The sequence below is a fragment of the Castor canadensis genome, chromosome 6 (genome assembly GCF_047511655.1).
Source record: "Castor canadensis chromosome 6, mCasCan1.hap1v2, whole genome shotgun sequence".
In the NCBI taxonomy this organism is placed as follows: Eukaryota; Metazoa; Chordata; class Mammalia; order Rodentia; family Castoridae; genus Castor; species Castor canadensis.
This window is the reverse complement of record NC_133391.1, coordinates 145,943,458-145,959,000: the sequence shown is the minus strand read 5'-3', so window position 1 is coordinate 145,959,000 and position 15,543 is coordinate 145,943,458. Positions and strand designations below refer to the sequence as shown.

Below are 15,543 nucleotides of genomic sequence, written 5' to 3'. Positions count from 1 at the left end.
TGGCAGATACAGGCAGTAAGGCTAAGCACCTGAGTTCTCAGGGGCCCCACGCTAAGAGACTCTCACATTGCTTGGGTTCAAGTTTTAATTGAAAACTGGTCTCAGGGATTTCTAAGACATCCTAGGCCTGGGAAATGTTTCTTATTTTCAAAGTAGCCCCCAATTCAGAGTTTTGAAAAGATCAGTAAGATGAATTTGTCATGATTAGAATTCATCCTTTTAGGCATTTAGATGTAGGGTCCTTGATAAATTGGGAGCTCTGCCCACCCCCCAAAATAATGCCTACATTCCCTACCTGTAGAGGTTACTTGCCTATCATCTCTCAGCTGCAAATCTACTGTTTCATGTTTTGCTTCATGTTGCTAAGGCTCTGAAAACTATAATTTCCTGGGCTCCTTCGCCTCTGGCTTTTTGTTAGGTTTGGCCAATAGGAGATCCCAGAGAGAGACCAAAAAGGAGGTAGAGAGGAACTTCCTTCTTGATTCTTGCTGCTCCTTCAGCATTGCTCCACTAGAGACACTTTGCTTCAGCCTCCTGCTCCTTTCAGTACTTTCAGAAACAGTTTCACTTCATTCCTTCAGAATCGCCAGCAGCAGCCAGGTAGTGCCCCTCACTTCACCCCCACCCTCAGAGGTCCGAGCATCAATTCTGTGATGTCTCTCCTTTAAGTTCCACAACAGGGCAGCTCTACCCTCTTCACTTTTGCTTTAACCCTAGAGGTAACTGCTTTCTGCACATTTTTTCTCTCAAGATTGAAGCAGAACTCCATTGTTGCTCTTTCAGCTCTCAACATATGTAACTAATTATGCTATTAAATTTCTTTGGTGAAATACCTAGCATAGTTTCTATTTTTTTCCATCATATCCAGATACATTACCCTTGAGGAGCTGAAGGCTTAAGATATTGGTATGAATAAAGCCTCAATATATAAGCAGGAATTTGACTGAAATATTTCCTTATCCCAGAAGTATGAAGGAATGTTTTATATGTAAGAACTGAGTGTCCAAAAAAGAATAATGGAGGTCGTCCCTTCTCACTTTATAAATTCTATAACTTGGTATCCAAAGACCACATAAGTGTTTACTCTTTGAGAGGCTGAGAACAATTTATGAAGCTCAAAATACACAAATAACTCCATTGAAATATGTGAATCTCCCCATGTCAGAGATAGAAAGATGTGTGGGTAGAGAAAGAAAACAGAGAAAGCCAAGAAAGTACAAGACAGTTTCGATACCTTATGGAGAGAAGAAGGAATCATCTAGGGAAAGTCCATGCATCAGCACCATCAGGAAATAACCATCCAATCAAGGGAAGACCCACCTGTCTTTGGCTGGGTGCGTATTGCCTGTATATCTTCACACTGCAAGAGTGGAACTGGGTGGCCAAAAATAAGTCAGTTACTTGCAGGGTCTTTCAGCTGTTTTAAGGAGATAATTTTCCAAGTAGGCTGTTAAGACATAACTCCCTTTTCCCTCCTGCATCCAGTGAGCAAGATGGGATCACCTGAGCTCTTACCTCCTAAGGCTGGTAAGTGTACAAAGGCAAATATCCTTAAGTTCATTACCCCAAAATAACAGGAGAGAGAATGAAAGATTTTTTTCACAGTCCTGTTATTACAGACAACTCTTGCTTGTTTATGCAGAAGTAAAACCTTGTCCAAATTGAGCCGGTAGATTAGCCAGACAGAAGATATGGAGGTATAGTTTTTATCTCAGTATTAATAGTTCATGTGTATTTGTTTATTTTTCAAATGTATTTTAACAGTTCATATGTAGATGTGTGCTTATACAGACATGTATTAGTCCATTTTCTATTTCTGTAAGAAATGAGGATAGGTGATGTATTAAGAAAAGAGGTTTATTTAGCTCACAGTTTTAGAGGCTGGGTGGCCCATCAGTTTGACCTTTAGAGGGGGCTCCACTGGCTGGCTCACAACATGGGAGAGAAAAGGAAACTGGTCACATGCAAAAGGGAACACAAAGTAAGACAGGAATCTAGAGCCTTGGGGACCTGACTTGCTCTTTTTATAACAATCTGCTTTCTTGGGAACCAATCGGGGGTCCTGAGAGAACTACACTAATCCCTTACAAGGGCGTGCCCCAATAACCTAAACCATCTTCTATTAGACTCCATCTTTTAATGGTTGCATCACCTCAATACTACCATACTGGGAACCAAGTTCTAGCACATAAAATTTTGAGGGGCACATTCAAACCATATCCAAAGCGTAACATGTGTACACAATTATATTTACCCCAGTACTGCCTATATATATGTGTATATATATGTGTGTGTGTGTGTTTGTATACACACACACACACACACACATGCACACAGCATGAGAAATATCTATGCTTCGCTGTAGCTTCTTATTCTACCAAGTTCAGCAACTGTTCAGATGTAGTTTGGGAAAGGCCCTATTAAAGCCTAAGAAGCCCAGGCTTAAATCAACTCAGTGGAAAGTTGTCTTCATGGAAAATAATTGTAGTAAACCTCCCCCAGACACACACACACACACACACACACACACACACACTCACACACACACACACACACACACACACACACACACGGGTGAAAGTGAGGTAAAGCAGTGGAACTTGAAGATATAGCTACAGATTTGTGCTTTATTCAGTTGCTTTTATTAACAAGACACAAAAGTGAAACTGCCCAGTAACTTCTGAAGATCTCTTTGATGGATTTCATGTTTCATGGACAGATTTCATGTTTCATTTATTTGTAAAGAGTCTTAAACCCTGCAATCGTTAATTTAAATAAAAAGCAGATCCAGAATAAAATGTTAAATTATGTATTTGGCAGTTGAAAGCATACTGCATTTAAAGATGCTAAATACCACTGCAATAAATTATGAACAGTTTCCAACAGGTTAAAACCGAATCTGTGAGCTATGCTACTCCAAGTCACAAACACTTGGAACATTCGCAGCTTTCTAATTAATTTTGAAAATGAAATGCTTAAGTAAACACCTTGATCAAAATTAACTTTAAAATTGAAGTTCCCCTATATTCTCCAATTAAGGTAAACATTATGTCTTTATAGGATACACACACACACACACACACACACACACACACAGAGTTAAATATGATTTTCCCATGATATGCCACCATAATAGGTTCTGTGTTCACTTTTTAGCCTTTTATCCCTCCTTCAGTCAGCACATGCTTCACACAAGGCCCCGTCAGGCTCTAGGGATGTATATCCATATACCCACAGTCCATGCTCTGGAAGAATCTAGCCTATTCACAGTTATTGTCTCCACAGTCCTTAGAATTCACAGTCCTGCTACTTTTTAGTTATTAAGTGTTGCTAAACATCTATTGAGCAATGGGTGAGTGGTGAAGAGTCACTAGTAGGAGTTACATTTTTTTTTTAACAGAAGATACATCAATCATATTGATAGAAATTTACTTTTGTCCTGGTCGGAAGACAACCAGCATGTGAATAACAAGTGTCATTTCAAATTTCCTAGAGTCCTATTAGGCTACATAATATCTTTAGCTATTTAAGTATGTTTTAGAAAGTAAACCTACCAAACGTGCTGTTGTGTGAAGGTGGCTGGTTCAGATTGCACCCCAAATGATACTTGGAGACAATTACTATACCTCACATGTTTAAAAAGTGCTTCTTGTACACTTTCCATTTCCTTACAATGACTATTAAAAAGATATGTACTATTAAGGCTTTAAGATTTAAGAAAATGTTTTTTATTTGGTTATTTGCTTGCTTTGTCTTTTTTTAAACTGTGCACATTGGAGTAAAGAATATAACGAGTACTAGTAAAAAAAAAAAAAAGGAAGTGTATCAACATATTCACAGGAATTTTTGTTGGCTACCTTCATGGAAAATAACTTTATTCTTAGTTCTTGAAGGCAAAAAAGGAATGCTCTTTTGAAAGCTAGACAAAGTCAAGTGTTAATCATATTTTCACCTCATTTTTGTCACTTCTGCTGCGGGACTTTCTAAACTAGAAAGCCACCCTCCCAAAATATTTTGTCTAGAATGCTAGATAGCTTGACTATCTTGCAACTTTGACAAGCTTTACATATTTTTATACTATTATCCAAGAAGAGATACAAAAGGATGTGTATGGAAGTTTCCCTGTATTGAGTTTTAAATTACTTTTAATGATACCATTATTTAAGCTGGGCGCCAGTGGTACACGCCTATAATCCTAGCTATTCAGAAGGCAGAAGATCATGGTTTGAAGCCAGCCTAGGCAAATAGTACACAAGACCCTATCTCAGAAAAACCCATCACAAAGCAAAAAATGGGCTGGTGGAGTGACTCTAAGTGTAGGCCCTGAGTTCAAGCCCTAGTAGTGACAAAAAAGTTATTTTTAAAAATCACTGTATTGTTTTTAGAGAGGTTTTAGGTTTACAAAATTATTGAGCAGAAGGCAAGCATGGTCATTCATACCTGTAATCCTGGCACTTGGGAGGCTGAGGCAGAAGACTGCAAAAAAAGTCAAATAGCTTTCTACTCACAATTTCCCTGTTATTAACATCTTCCATGGGTGCACATTTATGACAGTTGATGGATTAACATTGACACACTATTAACTAGAGCACAAAGTTTATCAGGGTTCACTCTTTATGTGGTAGTTGTAACAAATGTGTAATGCCAGGTGTCAGTCATTACAGTATCATACAGAAAAGTTTCAGTTCCCACATGTAGTTATTCCACCTGGCCATTCATTCTTCCACCATCATTAGAAAGAACTTTCACCTTTTTTTTTTACTATCTCCATTGTTTTTGCCTTTTCCAGAATGTCATATAGTTGGAATCATTCAACATATAGACTTTTCATATTAGCTTCTTTTACTTAGTAATATGCATTTAAGGTTCCCACTTGTCTTTTCATGCTTTGATCATTCATTTCATTGTTGAATAATATTCCATCTGATGGGCATACCACAATTTGCTTATTTATTCACCTACTGAAGGACATCTTGGTTGTTTCAAATTTTTGGCAATTATGAATAAAACTTTTATAAACATTTGCATGCAGATTTTGGTATGGACATAAGTTTTAATTTACTTGGATAAATATCAGTGAGCATGATAACTGAATTTGTACAGCTATTTTAGTTTTGTAATAAACTGTCAACTGTCTTCCAAAGTGGCTAGCAATGAATGACAGTATCTATTACTCCACCATCCTTGTCAGCATTTGGTGTGATTAGTGTTTTGCTCATAGCCTTCTAATAAGTTTATATGGCATTTCAATGTTGCAATTTGAAATTCCTTAATAAGATATGATATGAAGTGTATTTTCATATACTTATTTCCCATCTGTGTATCTTCTACGTGAAGTATTGTTAAACTCCTTTGCATGCTTTTTTTTTAAATTGGGTTGCTTGCTTTCTTATTTTTGAGCATTAAGTGTACTTTATATATTTTGATTGTAAGTTCTGGAACAGATATATCTTTGGCAAATATTTTTCTCACAGTCTGTGGCTTATCTCTTCCTTATCTTAACACTGTCTTTTGCAGAACAGAAATTCTAATTTTAATTAAGTCCAACATTCACAATTTTCTCCTGTGGATTGGTTTTGGTATATCCAAACATTCATTTCACTTATAGTCTCTTATACATTATCTTCTAAAACTTTCTTAGTTTTGTGTTTTACATTTAGGCCTGTGATCCATTTTGAATTAATTTTTGTGAAAAGCGTAAGATCAGTAAATAGACTCATATTGTTGCACATGGATGTTCAGTTGTTTCAGCACCAGAAAAAGAAAACAATTTTTCTCCATTGAACTGTTTTTGTTCCTTTGTAAAAGATCAGTTGAAAAAAATCGGTCTGTCAGAAACCAAAAAGATTTATGTAGGTTCATTTTTAAGCTCTTTCTTCCATTCAGCTGAACTGTTTATTTTCCCAACAATGTCTTTCTATAGTTTTTTCAGTGAGGCTTGAAATTAGGTAATGTTTTTTTCTCTGAGTTTATTCTTTTTCAATATTGAGTTGGCCCTTCTGGGTTTTTTGCCTCTTCACATAAAGTTTATAATCAGTTTGTCAATATTCACAAAATAACTTACTAGAATTTTGAGCTATAGTACATTGACTCTATAAACCAAGTTAGGAAGAACTCACATCTTGAAAATATTGAGTATTCCTATCCATGAACATGGATAGGAATCAGTTCTTTGATTTCTTTCATCAGAGCTTTACAGTTTTCCTCCTGTATCTCTGGTACAGATTTTGTTAGATTTATACTAAGTATTTCATTTTTGTGGTACTAATATAAATGTCATTGTGTTTTAATTTCAAATTCCAATTGTTCATTTTTGGTATATAGGAAAGCAACTTGCCCTACTTGCTTGGTTAGGTTGACTAGAGTTTTATAACATTTGCTGATCTTTTCAAAGAGCCAGCTTTTGGTTTTGCTAATATTCCTACCATTTTCCCATTTTCAATTTCATTGCTTTTTACTATAATTTTATAATTACCTTTGTTTTACTTATAAACAAAAGATGAAGTAATGTGGAACCTAAAGTACCCATATTCAATTATTTATCTTAAAACATTTCTTTTGTAAGATTCGCTAATAAATTTGTAAGCAACCACAGAATGTCTAAATCCATTTTTAAAAGCTTAATCTCAAAGTAAAATACACAAGTAATCCGAAGTTATAGAAATGTAGTTTATTTCATGCAAATCTACATCATTTCCCATATTTTAACAAACAACTAATCATATAAACATTTCAAAAAATTCATTACATCACAATAAGTTACAATACTACAAAGGAATTGCAAGTCAATGAGTTTTTCAAAATCAAACTGAGAGGACATTATGCATAGATAAAGCCAAAGATGCTAACTCACTTATAAGTAGCACTTTGTAGCTTTTTTCCAAATACATATTTGAAAATGTAGTGAGAATCTGCACAGAAAAATAATTTAAACTACAACCCACTGGTCAAATAGGAAAACATTTGTTATTACACATCAGGTTAGTAAAGGCTGATTAAATTTGGCATCATGCACCAAAAATGAGCCTAGTTAGCTTTTGAAAAATTATGATCAGATGCACATTTGAAGAGATTTATCTTCTATTTCATCTAATCAACTGAATTAGATGAAGGCAAAATAATAAGCACTTTATTAATGTAATACAGAAATTAGGCTTTTGGTATACTTTGTTTGGGTACTGGTATATAAAAAAATATACCGAAGTGATGTAGGTATATTTCAAATTCATACTAGACTACTGAACTTCAGAATATTGTCCTAAGGAAACAGGTCAGAACTACAATTAGTTGCTTACAAAAACATTTATAAAAATTAAATAAGTAATAACATCAATAATAGAGCTCTTTTGTATTTTTCAATGCTATAATTTATAAATATATATTAGGTTAGAGTAATTTAAAAGATAGGTCTACATATCTCCTACCTTCTAAAATGAGAAAGTTCCTTCACATTGGTTTCAAAATATGGACAAAAACAAATCCATTGGACTGCTCTTAAAAAAATAAATAACACAATGCTTCCCTACAATGTGGTATACTAAGTAGGGAAGATTCTAGACAGCATTCTTTTGATAAATACAGCTCTATATGGGTAGGTTGATGAGAATTATATCAGCAAACACACTCTAAATGGCACTATGCAGTTTAATAAGTTATGACTTTACCCTACGTATGTCTGCCATAGTAAGTCATTCTTTGTACTCTTTTGCACCAAGTACAGTAAAATTCTCCTTTTACAAAGTAACTTGAGAACAAGTAACCACAAAAGGTTTTCTGGAAAAAAACAGTTAATTTTCCCAAGGAGTGTATTTAAAACAAGTATCTTTTAAAATACTGATAAGTAGAGAACTATGTGAATAATCTTGCTTTATTAAGATATTAAAAATTATAGCAAGGCCTCAGCTGATCTCAATGGACAAATCTTTTGAAAATGGAAACAAATTTTTAGTTAAATTAGAATAAGCACAATAAAAACTAGAGGTGAGAGAACATGCTCCCTCTGCAATGGGAAAAAGGACAGACTAGTGCCTACCTGGCTGGGGAGAAGGTGCATAGGGCTTAGTCTCCAGGAGTTGGAAAAGGTAGTAACACCACCTGGTCTTCCAACTCTCTGGGCAGGAAAGAGTCACTGATTAGAAAGTCTCCTGTAACCCTCTTATACTGTTCTATCTTTCCTAAGAAAATATGAATGATGTATATTATGTACGAATTACTTTTCATAGTAAAAGGTCTTGAAGTTCTTAATGTTTTGGGATTTTTTTTTACAATTTTATGGAAAAATTGTTTTATTAAATGAAGTGCCCTCCTCAGTGACCTAAAAGGCAACACACTGAGCCAGCATTTACTTTCAGATGTTGCTTAATTGTCTAGCAAAACCTGTTTCACTACTTTAGATACAATACTGCTATTTCAAGTAGTAGGATTTGTGGTCATAACTAGTTCCTTTTAAATGTACAGCTCATCAAAACAACTGTGTACACAAAAACAAAAGAAAAATCTGTCAGCACACTAGAAGTCATACTATAACAAGAGGTCTCAGAAACAAAGGCAGGTACAAAAGAAGTGAGAAAGGGAGGAAAAAAGACAAAACTCTAAATCCACTTACTCTTTAACATTTATAATTTAATATGACCCACTTCACCTTGGATATTCAAGTATGCTAAAATTTCTCTGGGACATATTTTGTGCCTTAGTACAAATGTTATCTTTATCCTTGTAATTTTTAGGCAAGGCCCACTAAAATCACAAGTATAAAACTTAACCTAACTGAACAGTGTGAATTGTAATACATAGAGCTTACTTTTTCTTTAATATGGTCAATACATCATCAAGATCATTCCCTAAATCTATTAAAGGTACAAAAAAATGAGATTTGCTAGTCTAAGTGAATGTAAATGAAATTCATTCAACATGCTAAAATATACTTTAAAAAACACACACATGTTGATGTTCCTATTCATATTTAATTTGGGTATATATTCAGCTTAAATTTTAGAACTAAAAATTTAGGCAAATAGTAGAGGCCAAAAATTAACCAACTGGCAGGATTTCTTTTTAAATGTTTGTGTTGTTGAATCCTTTTTCTTTTTTTTTGTTGGGACTGAGGTTTGAACTCAGGGTCTCACACTTGCAAAGCAGGCACTCTACCGCTGTACTGCTTGAGTTATACTCAACTTTGCTCTGGTTATTTTGGAGATAGGGTCTCGTGAACTATTTGCCCAGGCCTAAAACTGCAATCCTTTGGATCTCAGACTCCCAAGTAGCTAGGATTACAGGCGTGAGCCACCAGCACCCGGCTTAATCTATTCTTTATAAAGAGAAAATCTTTTTGCTCTGATTTACTTTTACCTCTTTTGTGAAATAAGTGTTTCTTGTATGCTGACATTATTCTAAAGCCCTTGTAATTTATTTGGTAGGAGAGCAAATTTTTAAAAATTAGATTTATACTCCACTTCTTATTTTAAGAATTTTTCCTAAAAAATGCTCTATTGTTAACACGTTATTAGGTTATTATTACTTTCTGCAACTATTATTTTGAATTACTTACTGGCTTACTGAATAGCCTTACCTAATAACTATTTAGAAAAATAATTTGGAAAATTCTAAGCAGATACCTATTATGTAAGAAAGACATCAAAAAGTAATTGCTCAAAATAATTCAAGGAATGCACTTTGCATGTAAAGTATGTGAATTTAGTAGTAATATTTTGCAACAGAATCATTACATGTTAATAAGCTTCTCAAAACAGAACATATTATAGTTTTTTACACAAGGTGCCTTTGTTCCCCAGAAATAAACTCTTGGTCTTCAGGGGTTAGAAACAATTGTTTTCTAGGCTCAAATTTACCCAGTAAAGTAACCTTTCAATATGATTACATATAAAATCTCGTAAGACAAACTTAAAATTTGAATACTCTGGATCATTGACACAACCAAAAATTATTTTGGAAATAACTCAAAAGTCATAAAGGGATCTATACTATTTGTGAAGTTTATGTATATACATATACATACTCCAATTATTATAACCATAAAAATTTAGTAATAAAGGAAAGTAATAAGACTCCTTTATGCATTTCTACCAATTTACCATAGAGTGTTATAAAAGTTATTTATAAAAGTAATTAGGTAATTTCTACTCTCTTTTTTCTTCTACTTCTACAATGGCATCTGAGTATCATGACAAAAACTGATGACAAGCAACATTATACTTAAGAAAAATATTCTGAGGGCTGGGGGTGCTTAGCAAGTTCAAGGCCCTAAGTTCAAACCACACTACTGTCAATAAAAAAAAAAAAAAAGACAGAGAGAGAGAGAAAGAAGGAAGGAAGGGAGAGAGAAAGAAGGAGGGAGATGCCAAAGTAAACCCAAATGCTAAAAATAAAACACTATTTTCACAGAACTTCATATAAATTAGTTCAAAGTTTTTGCTCAGAGACTTGTAAGCTTCTCTATAATAAATAGAAACCAGACCCCTTTTTCTGGAATGATCATTTCCACCATCCATCACCTTCAAGTGCTACTAGGAAAACCAGCACAGCTGACTGTTTTGTCTTTCTAAACTTCAGTACATAAACATTAACTCAACTCCCTCACAATAGTTTTGTGAGGTAGATCAGTAGGTAAATAGCAAATATTATCTTCATTCTGCAAATGAAGAAATTGAGGCACTAAAAGGTTACATGATCTGCCCAAGGTATTCAAGGAGTCAATCACGAAACTACAAACAGTATTAAATTAATGGTATTCCTGACCTTTGGGTCTCTGATCATTACTTTACAATAAAAGGCTATGTGTGTGTATATATACTCAAATGAGCAGGTATGTGACCTTCAGTTCAGAATAAATATATTCATCGATAATTATTTTAAAGAGGATCTAATTTCAAAGTTCATAAAAACTCAAAGATCAAAAAATCAGATAAAAGGATAATACACGATTCCTTTCAGTACCTGCATAGAACTATGCCTTCAAATTTTTACATGCTAATACTCATTAAAAGGCAAACTAGAAATTTTAAAATTATAACTCAGGAAAAGATTACTTTCAAGAAACACAATTAGGTTGAACATATAATTATTTAAATGGAGACACCTGAAAGTGAAAATGAGCTCTAGTAATAATTACATGGATAATAGGTACTATTATGAGACTGTCCTGGGCAAATTCAAGTATGGTCACCCAATGTAGCATGGATTTTACAAGAGTTACAAATATTTCAGAGCCATAAGAAAACACCATGCAAGCATGTTGTACTCAACCATATTCACTGTGCAATAAAACACTGGTGCTTTAAAAACATAATACCTAACTTTGGCTTAAACACAAAGGTTTTAACAATCAATTTATGATTATAAGCACATTTAACAAACAAGTTATTATTAACTTGTCTATTTTTCCAGTCTAATTTTCTGTTTTCTATAAGCCCAAATTTAAGAACTAATAATACCAGTAAATGCATTCATTTTTTACCTTTAAATAACCAGCTATTTTCTTTTCAAAAAGTGTAAACAGGTACCTTGAAATTAAGAGAATTTTGTGAAACTCTTTGGCTGTTGAAAAAAATCTATTGCCATTAATACTTAGGATTTCTTCTTGAATGGTATGATCAACACTTAAATCAATATGCTAAATGCTAAAGGGGAGTATTTTTTTCTGAAATGAGAATCTTTTACAAAGCATTAATAAAAATACCAATGCCATAAAAAAATACAGTTACTACAAGGACTGAAAGAATAATATATCTCCTGATTACAGTATACATGCCCAAAACACCAACACTATCAGTTAATTATGCATGCAAAAATCCCACTAATTGGCATAAAGATTTATAAAAGAGCTTTTTACATTCAGTTATGTCTGATAAGTCAGTCTTGTTTTAAGACATAGGTTTTGTGAATATAGGTTGTTATCTGAGATCTCTATTCACTTATGTTTCTTTTGGGAAATACAGTTAAAGATATCTCTTAGGAACAGCCAAAATGTAAATCACACTAATGAAACTACATATATTTAGTTGACTTATGGTTTCCTAGGACCTTTAAAATAACTCTCCTGAAAAAAATTAATCTGAAACAATCTGAATTACGTGTTCTCAACATCTACTGATTTTCATCATGAATTGAATCTTTCTCTTCTAACTATACTTCTAAGGCAGACATTAAGGGACTAGTATGTAAGAAGTCCTATTAGAAAAGATGCTGCTCTATTCAGTGAACAATAACCTATTTTTACTGAGTTGTAATTAATTCTCAGTCACTTTTTTGTTATCCTGACACTTTTCATTGAGAGTACTGAGGAAATTTGGGGACACACGTGTTCATAAAAGCTGAACTGAGGTGTTGACTTGGTTAGTTGCTCCACAAATTTTTCTGACTTTAGATATCTTCAAATATTACGCTGGAAGACATTGAGAGATATCGTCCACCAGGCTGATACCTTAAAGGTAAACATAAAGAAATGATCTGAGTCATCAAAAATAATAAAAGAGGAAAGAAAAATATGAACATATTAAAAGGAAGTTATTACATCTGTAAGGAGTATGAAATGTATTCAGCAGCTGACAACAGAACCTTACCTTCTAAGGATATTATCCAAAAGGACTTAATTATAAATCAGCCAGTAACTGTTAGAGCCTAGAATACATGTATGGCAGAGTGAGGGATAAAAAAAAGTGGGAGGGTGTAAACTACATCCAGGAGATTAATCAGTTTAATAACCAATGATAAATTGTTGAGTATAAATCAATATTCTAGGTTTTTGCTATTTCTACGCAATAATATAGCAAATGTCTTTATGAATGTGATATTTTGCTTTTGTTTTCTTATTTTCTCATGGCATAGTTGCTAAAGGCACAAACTCTGCTATCAAATTACTGGAGTTTGCCTAACTTGCTATTTACAAGCTGTGTGACTCTAAGTAAGTTACCAAGTCTCTCTGGATTTAAATCCAGTTGGATTTTCAACTATAAATCATTATTACAGTGCTTGGAACTGTGTTTGACATCAAGACAATAGTTATACAACTCTTGCTAAACATAATAAATTTCATAAGTGGGTTGTCATAGATACAGAAACATTTTTATGATTCTTTGCTGTTTATTTCAATCTTTTATTATTTGTAATACCATTAGTGTTGTATGAAGATACCTATTCCAATTACCACTACTGAATGCTGTAATTTTTCAAATACAAAAGAATATGAGGGTATAGTTACTTAATATGTTTTTTATTTGTAGTAAAAATGAACTTTTTTTGGTGCTAAGGACCTAATCCAGAGCTTCACACATGCTAGGCAAGTACTCTACCACTAAGCAACATCCTCATCAACATGTATCTTATGTTTAATTATCACTTGTTTTCAACCTTGACAAGTCACTATGTCACTAAAATTTTAGAGAAATAATAGAATCAAAATGGCCCAGCCAGAACTTACCTTCCTGATTCAGATTCAAGAGGATCATCAGTGAATGTTTCTGCATTAAAATCCAAAGGTTCTGCATCTTGGAGAAGTTCTATTCGGTCCCTTTCAGTCCTATTATTAGCCCTGGTATATTTGGATGCTGCTCAAAAGGAGAAAATAAAATGTCTACTATTGTCTTTTAATTTATGGATTACAGACTATAGAATCAAAGAAAGAAAGCTCAAGATTAATTATAAAGGATCTCAATTTTAATTGTAATGACAACATAAGAAATAACTACATGGTTCTTTAAAAATTAGATGAAAATTATTCTGGGTGCTGATGGCTCATGTCTATAATCCTAGCTACTCAGGAGGCACAGATCAGGAAAATCACAGTTTGAAGCCAGCCCTGGGTGAGCAGTTAGTGAGACTCTTATCTGGAAAATACCCAACACAATACAGGGCTGGTGGAGTGGCTCAAGTGGTAGAATGCCTCCTAGCAAGCACAAGGGCGTGAGTCCAAGATCCAATACTGGAAAAAGTATAACAGAAAATAATGAGGAAATTTTTCTATTATTGTGGCTAGTCTAAGTTCAGAAGCAGATATGGTACAAAAACAAATAAATAATATGAATCAAAACTAACATTTATGATATCAATATAATGAAGTTGTTCATTATCAAATTAAATTTCAGCTGACTTCATAGTAAATCTCATTTTTCAGCTAGAACTTTAAGGTGTAATAAACTCAGCTCTTGAATAAAGACTTCAGTCTTTTCTCATCAATGAGGCAGGAGTATGGGCAACACTGGACACAAAGATAAAATGCAAGTCCCATATTTACTTTGAAACTTTCTAGTAGCTACATTAAAAAGTAAAAGACAGAGGTGAAATTAACTTTAATGCATTTAATTTAACCCAATATATCCAAAATGTTGTCAACATGAAACACCAGCTGAATTGCAAGTTCTCGATGGTCACATGTGGTTAACAACTACAATACTGTTCAGTATAGATCTAGACAAGTAATTCTTCCTTTTCTATGTGGATAGGGGTTTCTTTGTAATGACTTAAACTCTCACAATTAGTTTTAAGCAGTCTAAGTAGCCTCAAAACAACTTTATAATATAGTTCTTTTTGAAAACAAGGCAAGGCAAGCTATCCAGATCCTGTATTTTGTCATCTTGGACTCTGCCTTAAATGTGAGCCCCTTCAGCATTTCTTTCATCCTTTTATTCAGCAAATAATGGTTGATGCCCACATTCCAGGTTATCTCAAACTCATCATCCAATGAATTTTGTGTCTCCTTTCTCTTTATCATTCTTCATACTCCCAGATCTTTCCCTTCTTTAAACTTCTGCTCTGTGGTAAACATCCAAATCTCTTTACAGATTCCTCTGTTTCCTAGTTCTAACAACACTTTAGCCCTCTCTTACTTATTCTACCGTAAATATCAAATAAATGCTTTTCATCTCCTGGATCAATGCACTTGATCCAGGACATCAAGAGCCATCTTTTGAAACCAAAAATTTTATGCTACTTTCCAGATTAAATCTTACCTGTAGTATAAAAGCCAAACTTTTGAGCATGATGATATCTGTCCCCCAACTATCTTTGTGGCTGCCTCTCTTATCTCACTTATCTGCTATAGTCACAAAGAAAAATGTGTATTTATATAAAGGTTGTCATGTCACTGTCTTGCATTCACCTTTCCTTATGATTAAAACCCTTTTCTTGTGACTAAGTACTGCTCATTCGAAATGAATGAGTTTCTTTATGACAGAAATACTTGCAGAAAATTCTTTTTCCATTTCCATGATGGTTCTTTGGTGTGTGCCCTTCAGTAACATCTCTCCTGACAAGTACACAATATTGTAAGTAGTCTGTCATTAAAATATTTCTTTTGTGTGTAGGGGGGCAGACTGGAGTTTGAACTCAGGGCTTTATGCTCACAAAGGTGGCACTCTACCATTTGCACCACATCTCCTGTCATTAAGATATTTCTAACACTTTCATGTAACTCTTTTGTATATTTTCCATCTCTCTGGTGAAATTCCCTCCTTCTGTTTATGCACATTGTCTAAACTTTCCATTACATTATTTAACATACTAAAATTCATTATTTTAGTCACTGTACTA

General features: G+C 33.8%; 1 protein-coding gene across 4 annotated transcripts in view; it reads right to left on the bottom strand.

The window, feature by feature from the left end:
- Positions 1 to 6,655: 6,655 nt before the first annotated feature.
- The window catches only part of Lmbrd2 (LMBR1 domain containing 2), a 54,681-nt gene continuing 45,793 nt past the window's right edge, over positions 6,656 to 15,543 (bottom strand). For all 4 annotated transcript variants that reach the window (XM_074077611.1, XM_074077613.1, XM_074077612.1 and 1 more), the window contains 2 exons: positions 13,436 to 13,562; positions 6,656 to 12,439 (listed from right to left, as the gene is read on the bottom strand). In XM_074077611.1, the coding sequence (XP_073933712.1) occupies positions 12,379 to 12,439; positions 13,436 to 13,562 (188 nt within the window). In that variant the 3' untranslated portion in view covers positions 6,656 to 12,378. The remainder of the gene's footprint in view (positions 12,440 to 13,435; positions 13,563 to 15,543) is intronic.